At 52.7% G+C, this 20272-nt stretch overlaps 7 protein-coding genes across 7 annotated transcripts; 3 read left to right on the top strand and 4 right to left on the bottom strand.

The window, feature by feature from the left end:
* Positions 1–1794: 1794 nt before the first annotated feature.
* EsH8_VI_001207 (RTA1 domain-containing protein) lies at positions 1795–2773 on the top strand (the record flags this gene model as incomplete). Its single annotated transcript, XM_083272460.1, has 2 exons — positions 1795–1984; positions 2088–2773. The coding sequence occupies 2 exons, from the start codon at positions 1795–1797 to the stop codon at positions 2771–2773; spliced, it is 876 nt and encodes a 291-aa protein (XP_083127634.1).
* A 2120-nt stretch (positions 2774–4893) lies between these two features.
* Positions 4894–5556, bottom strand: EsH8_VI_001206 (RTA1 domain-containing protein; the record flags this gene model as incomplete). Its single annotated transcript, XM_083272459.1, has 2 exons — positions 4894–5342; positions 5436–5556. The coding sequence occupies 2 exons, from the start codon at positions 5554–5556 to the stop codon at positions 4894–4896; spliced, it is 570 nt and encodes a 189-aa protein (XP_083127633.1).
* Positions 5557–7164: 1608 nt separating this feature from the next.
* EsH8_VI_001205 (polynucleotide kinase 3 phosphatase-domain-containing protein) lies at positions 7165–8838 on the bottom strand (the record flags this gene model as incomplete). Its single annotated transcript, XM_083272458.1, has 7 exons — positions 7165–7332; positions 7385–7527; positions 7580–7641; positions 7696–8295; positions 8344–8459; positions 8522–8697; positions 8745–8838. 7 exons carry the CDS (start codon positions 8836–8838, stop codon positions 7165–7167), a joined length of 1359 nt encoding a protein of 452 aa, XP_083127632.1.
* A 379-nt stretch (positions 8839–9217) lies between these two features.
* Positions 9218–10087, top strand: EsH8_VI_001204 (mediator complex, subunit Med18; the record flags this gene model as incomplete). Its single annotated transcript, XM_083272457.1, has 2 exons — positions 9218–9660; positions 9712–10087. 2 exons carry the CDS (start codon positions 9218–9220, stop codon positions 10085–10087), a joined length of 819 nt encoding a protein of 272 aa, XP_083127631.1.
* A 2940-nt stretch (positions 10088–13027) lies between these two features.
* Positions 13028–14117, top strand: EsH8_VI_001203 (lytic polysaccharide monooxygenase auxiliary activity family 9 protein; the record flags this gene model as incomplete). Its single annotated transcript, XM_083272456.1, has 3 exons — positions 13028–13150; positions 13214–13736; positions 13795–14117. The coding sequence occupies 3 exons, from the start codon at positions 13028–13030 to the stop codon at positions 14115–14117; spliced, it is 969 nt and encodes a 322-aa protein (XP_083127630.1).
* A 531-nt stretch (positions 14118–14648) lies between these two features.
* Positions 14649–15746, bottom strand: EsH8_VI_001202 (glycoside hydrolase family 16 protein; the record flags this gene model as incomplete). Its single annotated transcript, XM_083272455.1, has 1 exon — positions 14649–15746. One exon carries the CDS (start codon positions 15744–15746, stop codon positions 14649–14651), a length of 1098 nt encoding a protein of 365 aa, XP_083127629.1.
* Positions 15747–18014: 2268 nt separating this feature from the next.
* EsH8_VI_001201 (archaemetzincin) lies at positions 18015–19484 on the bottom strand (the record flags this gene model as incomplete). The annotated part of the gene is made up of 1 exon (XM_083272454.1): positions 18015–19484. One exon carries the CDS (start codon positions 19482–19484, stop codon positions 18015–18017), a length of 1470 nt encoding a protein of 489 aa, XP_083127628.1.
* Positions 19485–20272: the final 788 nt, after the last annotated feature.

Below are 20272 nucleotides of genomic sequence, written 5' to 3'. Positions count from 1 at the left end.
AGTATTTCAAAGAGTTCATTGGTGCCTCTTCTCAGCCATGGCATTAAAAGGTGGACCTTGCAACAGCACCCTGATCAACACGAACTCAAAAACCAAGGGAACAATGGATCTCTTAATAACATCCAAGCTCGCCTCAGCAGTCAGGACTTAGGAAGCGATACATTAGCTGCATACAACAAGATTATCGAGAGGCTCCATGACGCAAGAAGGTGTATGACCTCCTGGGAGGGCACAGACGCTTTGGTCTGGATATACAGGTCTTTGGAAGACCTCATACCGCGGCTAGCGTTGAAGGAACAGGAAGCTTTGGTTCTTCTGGCCCACTTCGCCGTCGTGTTGAAGAGCTGCGAAACGCAATGGTGGTTGCACGGCTGGTCACATCAGATCATGTCGGGCATCTATCAAAAGCTAGACGAGGATCACAAGATGTGGGTTTATGGGCCGGCAGCTGAGATAGGTTGGGTATTTCCACAGCATCATGAATAGAACACAGAGACGGGTATCAAATTCACCGAGCTTTTGGAGAGATAGCAGCCAAAGATCGCTTCCATTGGCCGGCAACGCTGACCCCGCGAGCCACGGAGAGCAATCAGGCTGCTCGTACAAGCTCACATTAGAGACATAAAGACTCGTTATACCTATGAGTAGCTGTACCGTATCACAAATGAAGCCAAGCAGATCATAAGTCATCAGCTTTCAGCTTTCATGGGCCCTTGGCTACCTCAACAGAATGGAAAATATGGTCTGCGCTCTTGGTGGGCACGGAGCACAGCCACAATCTTCAAAAGACTGATGGTATTGTTGAGGACGAATTGGATAAGCAATCTCTCCGACCAAATCCAGAGCATTAGACTTGTGAGGCAACATTGATATGAAACTGACACCTAGCTATTTCTAGATAAATCCAACTTATACTGCCCACGCCATTCGAGGTCTTCGCGCTCTTCTAGTCTCGATCTATGCTAGCGTTGCCGAGATGATTAGGCAAAGTTCCAGAAGCAGGGAAATTTTTGACGCGATCGACCAGATGGCAGAACCTCGCAACAATCTTTGACGCTAAGGTGGTGTGGTCTCGTTCTTCGTATCCCATCGGGTGCTAGTTGACCTCATATTTGGCAATGGTGGAGTCGATCAAATAATAAATCCACAACAATCATTTTAATTGGAACAAGACTGGGTACTATCATAATAAAGCGGGGTTCGTTAGCACCCGGTGGGGTAGTCCCTTCCTTATGGAGGTCCCCACTCCTCGTACTTCGTTTACAACACCCAGATGCAAATGAACGAACTGCCAGGTACTAAGACGATGCATAGCATAGTACTGGGGACACTTCCGCGTTCGATCATCGTTATGGACGCCTTGACTCACTTGACACGTAGCTGAGATGGAGCTCGCAAAGGTTGCTGGCATGGCTATGGCTGGCTACAGACCACTTACGTTGTCCTCTCATTACAAGCTAGTGCGAGGTAACATAGGTAGCCGAAAGAAATCAGCGGGTATCCTTTGTGGATTGTTTTGGCAAAGAGCCATGCAGCTCAGCCACTCTCGTTCTCCCTTGGCTGTAGGCTCAGGGGTGATGTTGCCGAGTTCAATACACAATGGCGAAGCCTAGTGAAATGCAAGGTACCTTGCCCCGGTGTAGAAAAAGGACGGCACAGCATGCGAGATATCTCAAGCCTTAGTGAACCTTCTTACACACTGCCGTTTCATTTCTCACTGTCGCAACCCAATTCTGTCCTTCAAATTTATCCAAACATCCGATAATTCTATTCGACTTTCCGTCAATTGCCAATATGGAAACAGAAACCCAGAACCCTCAGGGTCCCGGTGCGGGCTTTAACTTCCAACTCTATCGGTACACTCCGTCACTGCCCGCAGCGATTGTCAGCGTCGTTGTCTTCGCCATCCTTACACTTCTTCACACTTGGCGTCTGTATAGAGCACGAGCTTTCTACTTCACCGCATTCACTGTTGGTGGCTTGCGTAAGTCATTATTGAATACAACGCAGATGATGGCCCGCGAACTTGTGGAAGTGTGAAATGGGGGTGATAAACGATCACGTTTGAAGCTGACCAAAAAACACAGTTCAAACCATAGGATACTGCGGTAGAATCTGGAGCCATTATGACAAGTTCTCAATCGGAGGGTTCGTCATACAAGCTATTCTGATTCTCATCGCTCCAGCTTTATACGCCGCCTCGATCTACATGATACTGGGCCGTCTCATTCGAACGGTCAGAGGCGAGCATCTTTCATTGATTCCGGTTGATTGGGTGACTCGGATCTTCGTCGCTGGGGACGTGGTTGCATTCACCCTACAGGCGGGAGGCGGGGGTGTACAAGCTGCGGGCACCCTGGATCTTTACCTCATCGGCGAGAAAATCATTATCGCAGGGCTCTTTGTCCAGATAATTGTTTTTGGATTCTTCGTCCTGACCTCTTTTCTCTTTCACTACCGTCTCGTGACGAGCGCCACGGGCGCCGCTATTGGGGGTATCCCCTGGAGGCGGTACCTTATTGTGCTTTATATCACAAGCGCCATCATTTTGATTCGAAGCATCTTTCGAGTCATCGAGTATCTACAGGGAAATGGGGGCTACCTCATCTCTCACGAGATATTTCTATATGTATTCGACACAATTCTAATGGCCGTAACGATGGCCATTTTCTTGATCTGGTATGTTGAACAACTTGAAGATGGAAACCAGCGAAAATCGGGAGGAGATACGTCAGAATCGAATGATTATGTGTTGGAGGAGAGAAGCAAGTGAAAAGACTCACCGCATCGTGCAAAAACCTAGCTTACACCTGTTTTCTTCTGCTTTTCTTCTCTTTTTCTCTTTTGGGGGGGCGGGTGGCGAGGGGGGAATGTCAGTTGAGGTGATGAGTGGTTTGATAGATCGTAGATGAATTCACTTCATTACCAATTCACACTATTCGTCTTTAGTTGAAATTTCTCCCGTTTCTAGAAAAAAGAAAAAGAAATCCCCGTTCAGGCCCTATTAAGGCAGCATGGTGATGTATGGATCATGTATCCGTGGTACTCGCAATCTCGGACTGCACGGACCTCGTCCAAGTCAGTCATTTGTCAAATTGTGGCGTCTCGGCTTGGACATACGTACATCCTTTGTTCTCCACCTCTCGTTCTAACTCCTCGTTCTTCGTTCTTCGTTCTTCGTCTTAACATCCAACTTCGTTCGTTTGCCACTTTCCGGACCTTCGTTCCTAATTCACATCCTTCTCATTCAGCACCCTTAACAAGCTACATGACAGCCACCCATGTCTTTGCTTGACAAAAACGAGGTACAAACTTCAGTCAAGCGACGGAGGCCACACCATAAATCAAAGACCGGGTGTTTCGACTGCCGGAAACGCCGAGTGAAGGTGTCACCCTCCCACCTTTTCGTCGCCGTGCAAATTGAACTGACCCGACGTCGTAGTGCGGCGAAGAGAGGCCGAAATGCGGATCCTGCGTTCGGCGCGGGATTTCGTGCGAATATCCCGAGGACCCAAAAGCCATCAACGATGAAGCAGATAACCCTGCTGTAAATTGGGCTGAACGCGCAATACCTCCACAATCCACCTCCGGAACCCGCGTGAACTACGACCCCCTGGGGCGAAGCACTACAGAACCTCCGGCGACGGTAGCTGTGACGCCCGGGACGGAGTCTGTTGCATCGGGGCCATCACTCGCCACTTCTTTCAACTTTAGCATCAAAGATTTGGCATTGCTGCACCACTGGACCGTTTGCACCAGCGTCGAAATTTTTAGGACCCCTGAACTCAACTCTTTTTGGCAGGTTATCTTCCCCCAAATCGGTTTTGAACATCCTTTTGTGACCCACGCTATCCTGAGTCTGGCTGCGCTACACCTTGCCTATATCGAAGGCCCGAAAAATAGCCAGTATATCATGGAGGCAGCTCAACATCACAAGGAAGCTCTCGATGGATTTCACGAGGTTGTTCGTCACGTCAGCATCGAAAATAGTGAGGCGCTACTCGTGTGGTCACTTATCAACATTTTGTACGTGTTCGGCATCTCAAAACAGCTCTCCAAAGCTGAGGGCGGCGTGTCTCGTCTTCGGAAAGACCGTGTATTAGGCGCTGAGTGGATTCCGATGATTCGTGGTGTTGATGCCGTTCTTGGGCCAACCTACGACTACCTGCGAACCAGTCGAATGAACTGTGTGTTAGACCTTGGAAACTGGGGGGAGTTGGACCTGGACCATGCCAATCCGGAAGAAATGGACATTCAGCTCTGTCGTGTGCGGGAAACGTGGAAGAACAGTAGTGACACCGAAGTCTACGAAGAGACGCTTCAGATTCTGCGAAGATGCCGCATGTTTATTTTGCAGTTTGACTCAATGGATGCTCAAACTTTACAGCGCTGGGGCTGTAATAGGGGTTGGGCAGGTCCATTTGCTTTCATCCACTTTGCGCCCCAGTCATACTTCACTTTGTTACATCAACGGCAACCCCAAGCTCTAATCCTTTTTGCTTTTTTTGGTGCGCTACTGCATGAGTTGGATTATTACTGGTTCCTAGAAGGGTGGGGTAAAGACATTGTCGAAGTTGTAGAGGAGTTGCTTGGCAATTACTGGAGACCATGGATGGCCTGTCCGTTCGAAATTGTTGGGATCAATTGACACCATTCAACATCGTTGAGAGTTTATTTTACAGGTGGTATCAAGTTTATATACACCTTGACATGATGGGAAAATGACAAAGAAAAATACAAAGAGCGCCTCATAAGCTGTTCTAACCTCTATGACCTTAATCCAACTACTATTGGCCTGTAACTGTTCTCTTTTCTCCCTGGCCAGTTCGATTTTTAAATGGATTTGTCTCTGTTTGCACATGTTTTATGAAACTTTCGAGAGTCTTTGATCTTTCAACCCAATCGCTCGTGGCGATGTTGAGGCAGGGTGTCCATCTTCCATTCATGAACGTACCCACCTCCTGCAAGAATGGCGACAATTTCGGATGGGTGAATCCAGTTGAACAATACCATGACGAGGACCATGAGTAGTGCATCGAAGACGTAGAGATATGCCTCGTGTTTTAGGAGATAGCCGTCAAAGCCTTGCAGGTACTCAACGACACGGAAGATTGAACGGACCATGATCAGGAAACTTCCCAGGTACAACGCCATCATATGTTTTCGCCAAGGGATACCACTGCTTGATCGACCAGTAGGAGTGGTATTGACGGAAAGATGAAACTTCACGGCGACAACGATGAAGAATCCGAAGCAGACGAGTTGAACAAAGAGGCCAGCAATGATGACCTTGGCGCCGCTTTCCAATGCCTCGAGGGTTCCAGAAGCTTGGTAACCGCCACCTGTTGAATAATTATTAACTTAAAGTCACCAAACAGATAGAAGGGGGCGTTCCAGAAGCATCCCAGTCCTTTCAATACGGATAGAAAGCTTACCTCCTCCTTGCAGAACAAATGATAGGATATCACCCGTAACGAAAAGTTTGGTCATCCACTCTTTTCGGATCAAGACATGTCCTTCTCCACCAATGACAGTGATGATTCTGCCAAGTTCCATGTAAATGGTGGCAGCGTACAAAGCTGGTGCCACAAGCAACAAGATTGCTTGTATAATGTATGGGCCCAGGGTCCAATCAGGACTTTCGTCTCCAGACTTAGCACGCGCTGCATATCCAATCACTTGCACTGTCATTAAAAACTTGATCAGCTTTTGCTCGATAGTGACTTATGTTGGAAAGACCGAAACGGGCCCAGCAGCTACGGATCGCTGCGATGGCGGCACTCACTTATACCACCGATACCTAGAGGGAGTAGGAACCAGCATCTTGCTCGTACCAATTGCCAGAAGTGAAGGAGCGTGGTTACCAGAAACAAAAGAACAAAAATAACGGCACCCGCGATCGTAGGGTCGTAATGATACAGCTTAAATGGATTCTGTGCCGCTGACTCGGCTTCTGTGGTACTGCGACGAAACAGGTCCATGGTGTCGGCCGAGTATTGAGCTTGCAGCGTGCTAGAAAGTACGACCAAATATAAGATCCGATAAATAAGCGCGGATGAGGCACGGCGGTAGAATACTCTCAGGTTTGACAATTGCTGGCACCTTGAGATTTCAAGGCAGAATAACAACAAGAAGTGGAAGGAAAATGAAAGAATCAGGCCAATAAGAGAATGAAAGAATAATTGATGATGAACGTGTTTTAAAAAATCACATCAGATTAAGACGGGTTGAAGTGTGGTCTTTATTGCCTCGACCTGAGGGAAATCCCGTTGAGCCCATGAGATAGGGGCTGTCTGAGGACTGCAACATACAACACAGCCCCTTCACGCCATGCGAGACATAACAGGCTCTCCGATAAAAATCCTCAGTAATTTTTAGTTGGCAGCATACGGCAGCATTCTGTGTGGCTTAGCTCCGTGTCAACCTATTCTATGCTTGGCCCAGCTGAACCTCGCCTCAGATGCCGCGTACTCGTATACAATTCGTTCCGGGCCCACTTCTCGTTTACAGCTCGTTCAACTCGAAGCACAAATTATCAGTTTTCACGAACAGCGCCACTTTGGGCCAACCTAACTGATAAGGGAATTGATCTGTAGACTAAATATCCATCTGCCGCCTCATTCTTGACGCCTGTTTCACAACTCGCTTGGTTTGAAAGGGACAATATCCATCCTCATATTTGATTGTTCTACAGTGTATGCCTATTCGTCCTTTCCCGCTTCCTATTAGAAGCCGAAGCACGGGTATTATTTACAATAGCAAAGTGTTCAGTGTTCCATTAATATTTGAATCGATTATACTATCGGGAAAACCGAAAATTTAGAGCGCGGGACAGTGTTGGCCAATCTCCGGTGCATCCGCAACCTACCAGGACGAAGATGAGCTCAATCCTACCAAGTATTGTGTCAGAAAGGTTTCCCAATTTTTTCCAGCTATGGGCTGGAACCTACCAGTCTCAGGCCTAAATGAACTTGTGGGTTACATTCGCAGAGTGTCTACCCTAGGGTAGCTCGATGTACTTCAGCACACCTTCAGCACACCGCCGCGGATGGACCACATCACCACTAACGTCAAGAGCCGCCAGCCGGTGATAGAGCGGAGGGCATTCGAAGAGCATGAACTGTCTTACAGGATGGTGGTATGGCATCAAGTAGGCCCGACTGATCATAGCCAGTATCTGGCCCAGAGCTCATGCTCTTCCTTGGTCCCTCGGAAGGTGAAATCGATCTCCGTGATGTCTTGGAACCCTTCCTTGACCTTGGGCTCTTTGAAGCGTGACTTGAACCCGTTGAAGGCCATCTTGGGCAGCGCGACCCTAGACTCGGGGTTGAGCTGCAAATAGGGTTAGCGTAACCCATTGCAATCTGCACAAATCCGAACTTACAGGTACATTCATAGATCGTACGGCATCATTGTGTTCGCAAACATTCAGCGGCGTCTTGAACCAAACGCATCTGATGGGAATGTTTTGTTTTTCTGCCAGTTGGATCCAGACAGCTCTTGTATCGGGATCGGCATTGGTATTGTCTGAAATGGAGTTAAAGATTGGGAACGGCAATTCATGTACCAAGCAACGAACCTATTGCCACGGATTGGCCATTGCTCAACAGCTCTTTAGCAGCATGAACGCATTTCTCTCGACTTCAGACGCGCTGTTAGCAAACAGCCAGACAACCGAGGCCTTAACAAACTCACGTCTTTAACGTGTCCTGATTCACACGTTCATATCCCAAAGGCTTCAAATGTTTCCAGAAGAAGGTGCTCTTGCCAGCACCAGGTGGGCCGCAACATAAAACAATTTCCTGCTTGTTCTTCTTCACAAACAGAGCATCTGAGCCAGAGGAAACCGAGCTCTGAGACAGTGGATATTGTACCAGGTCGAAGTCCCGGACAAAGTTTCGGGGTTGCTCGCCGAGAAAGAACTCCTCTGGTGTCTTGTATTCGATGCCAACGTTGTGGGAAAAATTCCGATCGGAACAGCTGAAATCCTTGGGCGCCTTTGACACGGCTATCCGACCACCTGCGTCGCCAATGAAGATACTCTGCGCCAAGTCGACCTCTCCAACCAGGTCATAGTCTTCACAAAGCTCCTTCCACATTCCCGGCCGTGGTTTTCTGTAAAAGTCCTTCTCCGTTGCGGCATATATGGTGGTGGGAATATCAAGTTGTGTCAAGACGGCATTGACCTTTTGCTTGAACGCAGAGACACGGTCTTTGGAGGATTTTGGAGTCTTCGCTTTCGGGTCGGGGTGGAGAACAAGCCCAGCCTGGTTGGATAGCACCACGATACGATATCTGAATACGTTAGCTAGCCCCGTGCTGTAAACCACCAAGGTGACATACCCTTCGTCATTGTACATTTCCCTCAGCCTCTCGGGAACAGAAGTATGCCACCACTTCCAATCCGTACCATCGGCGCCATGCTTTTTGCCTGATGCGGTTGTGATCAAGGTGGAGTCCTGAGCCGGTTTCCGTCAATGTTATGCGCGTATTTCAAAGGTACTCATTCAGTCTGCCATACCAGATCAAAGGCAGCCACCTTCCTCCTCTTCTCGGCTTCGGCAGGGGGTTTCTCGGGTTCGTATCGGCCGACGAGCAGAGTTGCCGGAGTGTCACCGTTTGGTGCGCGTTCTGTCCAGATCGTACGGTCTTTGGGCTTTTGGGACGCGGGTTTGAAGAAGTTTGCGACTGCATTTTCTTCGGAATGTCAGCATCTGCTCTTGGTAGAGGCAGTTGACACCTACTAGTCGTTCCGCTCTGGACTTTCCGCTTCGTGGGTGGTGGAGAGATGGAGTCTCTCAGTTTCCGCTTAGCTGCCGATGTATTGGACGACGACATGGTTCGGGCCGTAAAGACTGCTCGGTGCTCGAAGCGAATGAAGCTTGCCCAAGTCGTGAGGCTGGCAGACAGAGTTCGCATGTCCAGGCAGTCGACGGACGGAGGGTTTGGGGGAAGCTGCAGCCTCTGGTGGGGCACAGTCAATTCTTGGAGAAGAAACCGCGACCGCGTGCCTGGGGGAAGCACGGTGACGGGAAAACACGTGATCTGTGCGCCGTGGCACATTTGGTGGACGAGCGATTGGCTGCGATTTCGCCGGCATTCACCTCATCCAAGTTCACCATCCATCCTGCATTGAGTTTCCCTACCAACTCTCACACAAGCCTCTCTTATTCTTGGGCCGGTTGCACATCCACACTCACGTTACCAGCCATTCGCCATGTACGAGCTATTTCTTACAACACTCGTCGATGACGACGACGTCCAGGCGGCTTGCTCTGTCTTGGGTGGCCTCTGCGCCATGCCCGCCTGGCAGAGTCTCCATCGCGTCCTCTACTTTAAAGGTCCGGCCAAACCCGGCGGGATTTCGAATCAGAATTCAATCGTCAAGACCCCTCGGAAAGACATTCAGATGCTGTGGAAAGATCTGCACCAGCAATTGAGTCGCCAATCCTACATCCTCCAGGCCCGATACGAGGTATTCAAGGATAAGGACTTCGGCCCGACCGCTCCGGAAGTGGACTTCAACTCGCGCCCCGGCACTCTCCGATGGACCGACTTTCCCGACCCTCCCCAGGCCCGGTCATCAGTGACTCAGCGCAAGAAGACGGAAATCTGGGATCAACGAAACTTGTTGTCTGTTATGAGGGACAACAACTACCAGTATGTCGAGTGTGCGCTGGTTGGAGTGGCTTGTGTATTAACATGGTGTAGATTCAAGAGTGAAGCTGTTGAGGAAACGTATCAGTTCTTCCGAGACGAGGTCGAGTTCTGTCTTTCCAGACACTACATCCTCCAGATGAACGGCGACAATGGACCTCTCACCCAAACCGCATCGTGGGAGACTATGGCTCCGGCAGATCCCGGACGCCGCTGGATGTTCCTAATCAAGGTCCACGTCCATCAGGACAACAAGCCTGACGAGATCCTCAAAGCCCATGAACATCTGGCTAGCATCCGCAGAGAGCTTGAGGGCGTCTTCGAATTTAAGATGTTCGACAGGCGCATTCATGACACCAGAGTTGCGGTCGAAATGCGGAACGCACCGGCACCGCTACCTCAGGTTATGACTGTCACTGACCAGCGGTAAACTTGGAGCGCATGTCATGAAGTGCAAGGCAGATTCCTCTTTTCTTGTGACAGACCTACTAGAAGATAGGCACGCGCCCTGCCATCACCCAGCCAGATCGTCATTCCAGATGATATCTAACCGCAGGTGTAAATACTCTGCCATGAGTGACCTCGTCTGAGGGTGTCACCGTCTACGTGCTCATCGATGTCAGGAATCTTCAAACAGGATTTAAAAACAGCAGACGAAGTGGCCAATGCGGCGATCTTGAGGACGGGGCATCTCTTAGTGCGGCGGCCATTGCTTTAATCGCAATTGTCTTGAGAAACGGTATGAGTCGCTGGAAACGTCTCAATCATCCGCTCAGACGACACCTCCTGGCCAATTTTTCTGGCAGCATCATTATCGAATATCATGCCTTGCAACCCCCCAAAATTCGATCGAGGTTTCCCCCTTCTGTTGTTGAATCGGACGGAAAGTAACCGAAATCACCGAGCCACGAAGCATTGCATTCTCCTCTTGCATGAAGCAGGAAGTTGGTGTGGATTCTACAGAGGGGGTGGGAAAGATTTTGTCGACAAAGCGACGAGCACGACGAAATGGTTGGAGTTGGAGAATCCACAACTTCCAGAAGATTTCTTGGGTCAAGTGGGCCAGCATGTCTCGTCCAAAGTAGGGTAGAACCAGAAGCTAAACCTATGACATCAAGCTTATTTCTCCCGCCGGTTCGCCAACGTTTATTCGGATGCAACTGCCGGAACTGGAGCTGTCACGGCAGAACTGTAATGTAGTGTGCAACTTTAACTAGTCTAAAGAAAATGTTGCCATGCTGCTGTAAATGTTGCCATTCTTCTGACGAGATTGAATCAGACGCCACAAGGGAAAATCGGTCGAGGCCTCAATTCAGGTTGTATTTCTAAACAACTCGGGCCAAAATTCGCCTTCCGGTTTGTTCTCTTGCCTACGCCCATTCGGTGTTACCGAGTTTTTATTATATTTATTTCCAAAGAGGAAAAAAGGAGGCCCCGCGTGGGCAACCACAATGAACATTGCGTACATCGCGTTAACAGCATACAGACAGATACGTGCTCTACGGAATTCTAGAAGTATGACGTACGACATCTCACCTGCCGCCCGTGCATGGACAAACTAATTGGTCTTATTTCTTTTCACTCGCCAGATACCGGAAGTCAAATTTTATTTTTTTGGTGCGCTGTTGGAGCCGCCACCCATTCATTGCCTCCCCCCATCATCCATGCACACAGGCGCAAAACTGATAGCCCTGGTTTCAAGCTGATTAACCAGGCAGCGGTCAGCAGTGCACTAGTTTCTTCCCTTTACGGGAGGCCGAAAGGAAAAAATTTAGTCGCCCCAAGATCTAGGCTCGTTTCACTCGGAGATGATTCTCCCTAAACGCCAATGGACCACATTACATCCCCACATATCCTCGCAGAGAGCCGAGGCGCTCGCGAATGGTCCAACTTTTCTTTTTTTTTTTCATTGCGTCAAAGGACTCTCATCTCCATGATCAAATATATCCAGATGTAACAAGAGTAGATCGATGCGTCAGTGCGCCGAACGAATCGAGTCGATCAACAGCCGTAAAGGGAAGCGCATGAACAGGCATATTGACTCAAGAGCGGCTGTGAAGCGAGCCACAGTTGGTCAATGGCTGTGGTATTCCCTAAATCCCCTTTACTCGTAACGCACGTGTCGGCCAGCGGCGCTGGCTGGCTTGGCCAGGTGATTCCCGCAGGTCCACCCACTCTGGGTGACACAATCCCGTCGCACAGGTCTTTCTTACCCATGCTGAGAATGACGATCACTAAGCAGCCCTGGACCAATCGGAATGATTCAAGCAAAGGGTTGACTTTCCCAAACGGTTAGTCTGTGGAGACGCAGAGGTATGGCGGAAGTCAATGATAGTGGTCGTAGATCTCTCACGATTCTAAGGTTTAATCTAGTCAACGTCAACTGCTGAAAGGCCAGTAGTTGCGAATCGGGCTTATGCGAAATGCTTCTGACCGTTGGTCAAAGGTTGGCAAACAAGGCAGACGTTTTCGCGCCACCAACTACTACTGCATACTGCAGCTTGCAGGTTGGCCTATCTATCAGACTCAGTAGCGCCAGGGGTACATGCTGTTTGTGTTTCAGGTTCGGACGACTACCCGCGAAGGGGTGGAAGACGCCCGGGGTCCGCACTGGTTGGTCAACAATAGAGCAGCGATGCCCTTCGAGGGGTTAAATTAAGCTTGGGGTCAGGTTGGGACGAGATTCCGCCTTCTGGAACAGAAACAGACAAATAAGAAAAGGCGAAAAAGCCGCAGCACCACTGACATGGAGACCGAACCCGAACTAGGCGCTTCACCCGCGTAGCCGAAGCTGCAAGGCACGCATCCCGCAATTTAGACACAACAATGGCATCCCCACAACGTTAACCCCTTTCTAGATTATTGCTCCAATGAACTGCGGTGAACCGTAGCCAGAATGCCCGACCACACGGGTTGTTCGAGGCGGCACCGTCCCAAACAGTCCTTTGCACCCTTGCTGTAGAGATTAACGCTCGCCCAAGATCCCTGATCGATAGTCGAACCGAGGCGGCGGCGTCGTGGCCGGTGGGACGAATTGCGGCCCCCTATCCAGAATATAGGCTTGGCGGCTCTAAACTGGCCTGACCTTGCCCGTGGTGGGGGATGGACGCCGAGAAGGGGAGGGAACTCTGTGTTCCTTCGAGGCATACATATAGGATCTCAGTCTGCTCGCCCCGACTGCATTAGACTTCTTGTTTCTCCAACAGAACAGTCATTCATCTGTCCACTCATTACTTTCAGTCATTCTCTCAGCTCGACGCCGGCGTCACTTCACTCATTTCTCACCTTTGTGTGCACATACGCTTCTAACGCCCGGAATCACCGTCCTTCTTTTTCAAACAAAAAAACCAACCACCACCAAACCGTCAAGATGAAGTCTTTCTCTACTCTCGCCCTTACCGCCTCCATGGCCAACATGGTCGCCGGCCACGCCATCTTCCAGCAACTCTGGGTTAACGGCGCTGACCAGGAGTCCAGCTGCGTTCGCATGCCTGTAAGCCAAACTCAACGCAATCTCAGAAGTGAGAATCACAAATGCTAAACATGAAAATCACAGGCCTCCAACTCCCCCGTCGCTGATGTCACCTCCAACGACATGCGCTGCAACGCCAACTCTGCCGCTGCCACCACCACCTGCGGTGTCAAGGCCGGTGACACCATCACCGTCGAGATGCACCAGCACAACGACCGTGACTGCACCAAGGAGGCCATCGGTGGTGCCCACCACGGCCCCGTCATGGTCTACCTGAGCGCCGTTGACGACGCCGCCACCGCCGACGGCTCCACCCCCTTCTTCAAGATCTTCGAGTCCGGCTACTTCGCCAACAACCAGACCTGGGGTAACGACCTGATCAACGAGGGCTGCGGCAAGCAGAGCCTTACCATCCCCTCCGATGTCGCCCCCGGTGACTACCTCCTCCGTGCCGAGACCGTCGCTCTCCACGCCGCCGGCTCCGAGGGTGGTGCTCAGTACTACATGTCTTGCTACCAGCTCAAGATCGAGGGTTCCGGCACTGCCGCCCCTGCCGGTGTCTCTTTCCCCGGTGCCTACAAGGCCACCGACCCCGGTCTGTTGATCAGTAAGTCTCCATACGCAGAAACCTCTACATCGGCAACCTTTGGCTAACATGGCTCCAGACATCTACAACACCATCAGCAACTACGTCATCCCCGGCCCTGCCGTCTACGGCGCCGGCTCTGACTCTGGCTCTGGCTCCGCCCCCGCCTCCAGCGCTGCTGCCTCCGCCCCTGCTGCCACCAGCGCCGCTGCCGTCTCTACCTCCGCCGCCGCTCCCGCTACCACCAGCGTCGCTGCCGCTGCCCCCACCACCCTCGTCACCCAGCCCGCTTCCAGCGCCGCTGCTGCCTCTACCTCTGCCGCCGCTGCCCCTGCCCCCAGCAGCGCCGCCGGCTGCAAGCGCCGCAAGGCCCGCAAGGCCCGCCGCTCTGCTCAGTACTAAGAGTAGCAAACGAATTCGTTTGTCAGGTGGTTTTAGGATGGACGTGTATCCTTCCAGGTACATATTAGAAGTTCTTTGTACATAGTTGCATCGCGTAATTCTGTGACTTACGCCAGTTCCGAGTGGCATAACAAGACAATTATTTACCTTGTTCAAACATTGTTATCTCTGCTCATTTTATGACGTCTTTGTGAAATTCTCCAATAACGAAATCTCCGCGTTTGAGTAAACCCGCCTGATAGCAAGTCAATACGCACAATCACAGCCAACTGTTTGCATCTTTACAGGGAGCTGGATGTTCTTCAAAGAGGGGAAAGACGGATTGGAGCAATGCGGGTCTGAGTGTGTTCTTCCATATATGTAGGTAATCAGCTAAATGTACAATTCCTGTCGCAAAATCAAATCATACAAGCTGCTCTTCCAAACTGTCTACAGAAAATGATTCCCAGCTCCACCTCTGCACCCGAGGAAGTGCTGTAAGAAGAGAAACGATCTAGTACCACCCAAGTGTGGCACAACATAAACAAGGCCTTAGGTGCTGTAAACGGCAATGTACTTGACCTCCATCCTGGAGGGTTCGCCGCCGACAGTCTGTGCGTTGGGGGTCTTGGTGCCGGCCTTGGCATCGGGGAACTCGCCGCCGATGGCAACGTTGAGAAGGATCATCTTGGGCGTCTGCGCAAGGTTCTTCCAGACGGCTTCGTCGCCGATCTCCTGGCCCGTGATCGTCTTGGTCTGCTTGTCGTTGACGTACCACACGAGCTTCTCGGAGGCGAAACCGCCGCCGCCGGAGCGGTCAACCTCGCACGCAACCTTGATGAACTCGCCGCGGGTGAACTCGGTGCTGGAGCTGAGGCCCGTCTTCTCGTTGCATGGGCCACCGTCAATGACACCGCAGTGGGCCGTGTGGAAGACGGTGCCGACGCCGTTGGACACCTCGAGCATGTCGATCTCGCCGACGCTCGGCCACGAGGTCACATTCGTCCGGAAGGCGGAGCCCATGGACCAGAAGGCTGGCCAGATGCCGGCCTGCGTAGCCGGGTCCGACGCGGGGATCATGATGCTCGCCTCCATGCGCAGCTTGCCGCCCGCGGGACACGTGAAGTCCTGCGCGGCGTTGGTCTCGATGCGGGACGAGGTCCAGGCCTCGCCACTCTTGATGGGCGTGATCGTCAGGGTCCCGCTCTCGGAGATGGCAATGTTCTTGGTGTCCTTGGTGTAGGTCTGGATCTCCTGGGTGCCCCAGTTTGTGGCGCCGCCGGGATAGCCTGTCCCGACGTCAAAGGTCCACTTTGACGAGTCGGGGAGCTCGCCAGCCTGCTGCGTCGAGAAGTCGTCTTGGAATACGATCTTTGTATAGCCCGAGGGCAGAGTTGGGCCGCCGCCTGTGCTGTTTCCTCCACTGCCCGGAATGCCACTGGCCGCAGGCTTGGCCGCGTTGTTCACGGGGTCCACGGTACCGGATACCTGAGGGAAGGATGGAACGGCACCGGATGGAGCAAACCCAGGCCTCTTGCTTTGCGGAGACTCAAACCCCGGGTAGCCTCCCTTGGGCGGGAATGGCGCTGGGGATGACCAGCCCGCGCTGAAAAGGAGGGGAAGAAGGGACAAAACCTGCTTTGTCGACATGGTCAATATCTTCGTCAAGAAGGACTGCGCAAAGTGCAGAAGAAAATAAAGAAGAAAGGGGCAAGATAGAAAAGAATGTGCTGGCTCTCGAACTTGGTGTCCTGTGAATGGGATGCTAATCTAGAATATTTCCATTCGATGAAGAGACATCTTGCTCTTCTTTATACCATCTTTGAATCAATACCAAAGGCCAATATGCCCTTCGCTTAAAGGGTTCATCCAGTACTGACCACTCCATCGAGGCCAGGCCTATGTCAGTGAACCCTACGAGTGGATTTGGGACATGAGCGGCGCTATTTTCAGCGTCCAATTGCGCCATGGTCATGAGGCCCTCTTCCATCTTAGTTGTCGGTATTAAGCCAAACTCGCTTATCGATTATATGGATGTTGAAAACTTTCATCCCATCGAGTGCTGCCACTATTGGAAGCCGAGTGGGGCTCGGGGGGCCTGAAGTGACACGAACTACTCCGAATCCCCGGCATTCCGGCCGACACTGTAAAGAGTGGCCAGCGCAGGTGTCGGCGATTCTTTTTGCGGACACCGTTTTCGGCCCAATCAGGGGACTCGTTTTCGGGGTTCCCGTCCAGTTTGTTTATTACCAATGACTCGGCGATATCGCTGTTCTCCCGCTGTCGTTCATGCGTAAGCGAATGGACCCCGGATTGGCCATGAACACATGGAACTTAACAGCTGTGTTAAGGCTATGGATCTCCACCTTCGCGCCATCAACATCAAACATTCGACGTCTATTTCTAACCAAGGAGTCCCAGACGTTTGAGTCTATCTCTCACAGGAACTGGCCAGAATTGGGTGTTCCTGGTATCGAGCCAGACTGGTATCCTGCGTAGCACCGGGATTTGGTCAGACGCGACGGCCATTCTGGGATCAGCAACCCACTCTGCACACAGCGACCCGATCAGACGGTGTGGTTCGTCGTCGGTGATTTTTCCCGTTTCTTCAGGAGCTCCGGTAGAGTTTCGTCAAGGATGCGAGGTTCGGTTGCAGCTTTTCCAACGTTCCCAAACACCGTATTTTGCTGCGCACAATATATTCAAGACCTCGACAGCTCGCTGGCCTCATGCGCCGCAAACAATTGGCATCAAGACCTGTTTTTGGGTGGCTATTTCGAATGTTCTTTTCGCTCGGCTCTCCAATCCTTGCCGCTCCCAACTTAATCCCCAACTCTTGGCAATGTCGGGAGCTGAACTGTTTTGCCCATTCTATTTTAGCTACAGGAGGTTTAAACCTTCCGCCTAATGTTAACCCACTGCGTCGGAACATACTCTTGAAGAGCCATCGAGCATGAGGTCTGTTCTGCACATGAACAGCATAATAAATTCTGGTTAAATGATTGCAGACGTGGCGGATGACTTGTCCGGAGTAGCCCATATTGGTTATTTCGGAGCCTGCCGTATCCCGCATGACCTTAAAAAACGGCTTGCCGTGATACTTTCGGCATTCCTTAAACTCTAAACGACGTTAGTATTTCCTGGAGGTTTTTCGTTTAAACTATTTGAACTTACAAGATATGATTGATTATGCTTGCCCTATCATGCGCACCAGAGACAAATCACAGCTGGTATGACTGCGTCGTAGAGACACATGCTGTGCCAGCATTTCTACTGCAATTGTTGTGGTCGAACCTCGTATACCCTCGTTTTGAGATACATGGACAGCCTTTCACGTTATCACACGCTTTGAATTTCATATTGTTTTGGCTGGCAACAATGCGTGGCAATCGATACGCCTGTTCAACGTTCCCAAGGTCGGGAGAATGGACAGGTGCGACTCAATCGGTAGTGAATCCCCTACGAAATAATGATTTTTTGGCTACTTTGCATAATAACAAAGTACCTCGAATAAGGCAAACTGTAACCAGTCGGATGTTGGTTAGTGCGGACGACCGTCATTCTGACTATATTCTAAGTGAGTTTGTTGCCAATGTATTCAAAACGAGAGGCTGTTTATCTATCATTAACTGAGGGTCATGTTGTGATGACTTTCGGCTTGGAGGCAGCCGTTCACAAATCTAAATAAAAGCAATCAACATATCGTACTGGATATAAAGGGATATCGATTAACCTTGGTCGTCGTCGGCGGGCCCAATCATGAAGAACAAAACTTCAGATCACGATGTCCACTGCCGGCAGTTGTCAGCTTATGACTTATTAGAAACAATCATACGAAACAGTGCTTGCTATGCCCCCTTTCTCCAACTCAAACCTCCCGTCGTCGACTTCTTCGGCCTCGCGCTCTCGAGCACCCTATCAAACACCCGCAAACTCCTTCCTTAACCTGGCATCCAGCCACCCCCCATACCCCCCAAGCATCCCGATGCTCTTCCACCCCTCGCAAAACCCCCACATGACCTCCATCCGGTCCTTCTCGACCTCCTTCTGCCGCCCGTCCTCCCACTTGCCAAACTTGCCGCCCCGGACGACCCCCATCTCCCCCAGCCCCCACACGAACTTGGCCTCGCAGACCGGGCAGAAGTAGGGCGGCTGCCTCCCGTCCTCCCCCAGGCCGCCCGTCCCCTGCATCACGCACGCGTAGTACACGCAGTGGCCCAGCCCCAAGCAGTGGCCGATCTCGTGCGTCGCCGTCCTCGCCACGCGGGCCAGCCACAGCCCCTTCAGGTCGTCCTGGCTCCGAGGGACCAGGACGCCCCTCGAGGCCTCGACGGCAGCGCCCATCGCAGTGCCCCCGACCTTCTTCACATCAACAACGACCTCCCCGCCCGCCCCAACCCGCCCCTTGGCCTTCTTGGCCTGCTTCCCGCCCCCCTCGCCCTCGCCCTTGGCCCGCTCCTCCTCGTCCTGCTCCAGCCACCACTCGACCGCCTCCTCGACGAACCTTGCGCAGTGCGAGGCGGGCCACATGTGCTCCCTCTCGACGCCGAGGACCTCGTCCAGGGCGGGCCGGTAGCGGAAACTCGACACCACGCAGATGCGGCTCCCGCCGAACGCCCGCCCGCAGCAAAAGTCGTCGTCGTCGTCCTCGTAGAGGTCCTGCTCGAGCACCATGCACGCGGCGTACGCGTCCTTGGGCAGGACCTCGAGCAGCGCGTCGAGCAGGTCCTTGAGGTTGAGCTGCATCCGCGCCAGCCCGTCGGGCGACGGCCGCGCGCGGATGCCCACCATGCTGTCGGGCCCCGTGGCGAGCCCGACCATCGCGGGCCCGGGCTCCCCGCGGGCCGGGGCGCCGTCGCCGCCGTCCCAGCTCACGAACCGCAGCGGCGCGGGGAGCCGCGCGACGGGGAGCGGGTGGTAGAAGGCGGAGAAGTACGACATGACGTCCTCCACCTTTGGGTGCTCCAGGGGCCTGGACGAGTCCCTGGGGGGCTTGGGGCGGGCCGCCGCGAGATCCGGCGCGGCCCAGCCCCTCATGAACGCCGCGCTGTCGTCGATGGCCGGGAGGTCGGCGATGTACAGCGTCTTTCTCTCGGGCGTGATGGGGTTGCGCCACTTGCCCGTCGCCCACGACCGGAGGCTCTGCGGCGGGGAGAGCGGGTCCAGCGCGAGGTCGTCGTCGGGGAGGACGAGCGGGCCGGGATAAGTGGACGGGCCCGGGGCCGACCCGGAGCTGGGGTCGCCCCTCGGGACCCTGCCGGAGCGGACCGCCGCGGCGAGTCGTTTGTCAGCCGGGACGCGGACGAAGCCGGCCGTGTTGCGGCCGTAGTCGGACGCGTCGACACATAGGGTCTGGTGGGTGCAAGCTTTGGGCTTGTGGGGCGGCATACTTTGCGGTTGTGGAAGAGGCAGGATCTGCACGGCAAATGGTCTCAGGATGTCGGGATGGAAGCTGGTTCTAAAGACTACGTATCTCGTCTCCAATTCGCAGTATCGCTGGTGCTGAATGAGTCACATTCCAAACCTGTGGTTGGGGATCACCACGAGTATTGTCTTGTGAAGACTTTGTCCCGAAGACGCTGAGCCGGACGATCTAGCCCTTCACGGAAGCGAACAACCCCGCTTTCAGCGCTGCTGCCTACGATCAGAAGCCATGGACGACCGTCTCAGCCTCGCCATCTGCTCCAACTATACACCGCCAACGAAGGCCGGCCGTGATGACTGATCCGCAAGGCTTCCCCACAGCCTTGCTTGTCCAGCGGCACAAATATTGCCCCGTCCGCTCTGGCTTCCCGTGCACGAGCATCCGACCCTCGCATCTTCGCCAACTTGCGGGTTGCCCTCCCGGCGTGACCCGCACATCAACAATCAACGAAAACAAGAGGGCCATGGCGGGGAGGGACGTTGTGCAGGCCTCTCATGCATCACCCGATCCGAGCAGACGTCCCCCGAGTCCAGCCGGGGGGGGCCCAGCCCGGGTCCCGGACTTTTCGCATCGGCCACATGCCAGCTGCCTTCCCAAGCATCCGCATCATCGCGAGCATCCCGTCCCAAAAAGAGGAACTCTTTCCGCTTCCCGTCCATACCAGCTGGCCAGCAGCAGGGCGTGCCAAAGTGACGCCGTCCAAACGTCACAGAGAGGCTCGCGCTCGGCCAGGTCAGTCTGGCCCTCGCCT

Source organism: Colletotrichum jinshuiense, chromosome 6 (assembly GCF_051148585.1).
Source record: "Colletotrichum jinshuiense chromosome 6, complete sequence".
NCBI classification, from domain to species: Eukaryota; Fungi; Ascomycota; class Sordariomycetes; order Glomerellales; family Glomerellaceae; genus Colletotrichum; species Colletotrichum jinshuiense.
The sequence above is the reverse complement of the archived record's forward strand: the minus strand, read 5'-3'. Positions and strand labels throughout refer to the sequence as shown.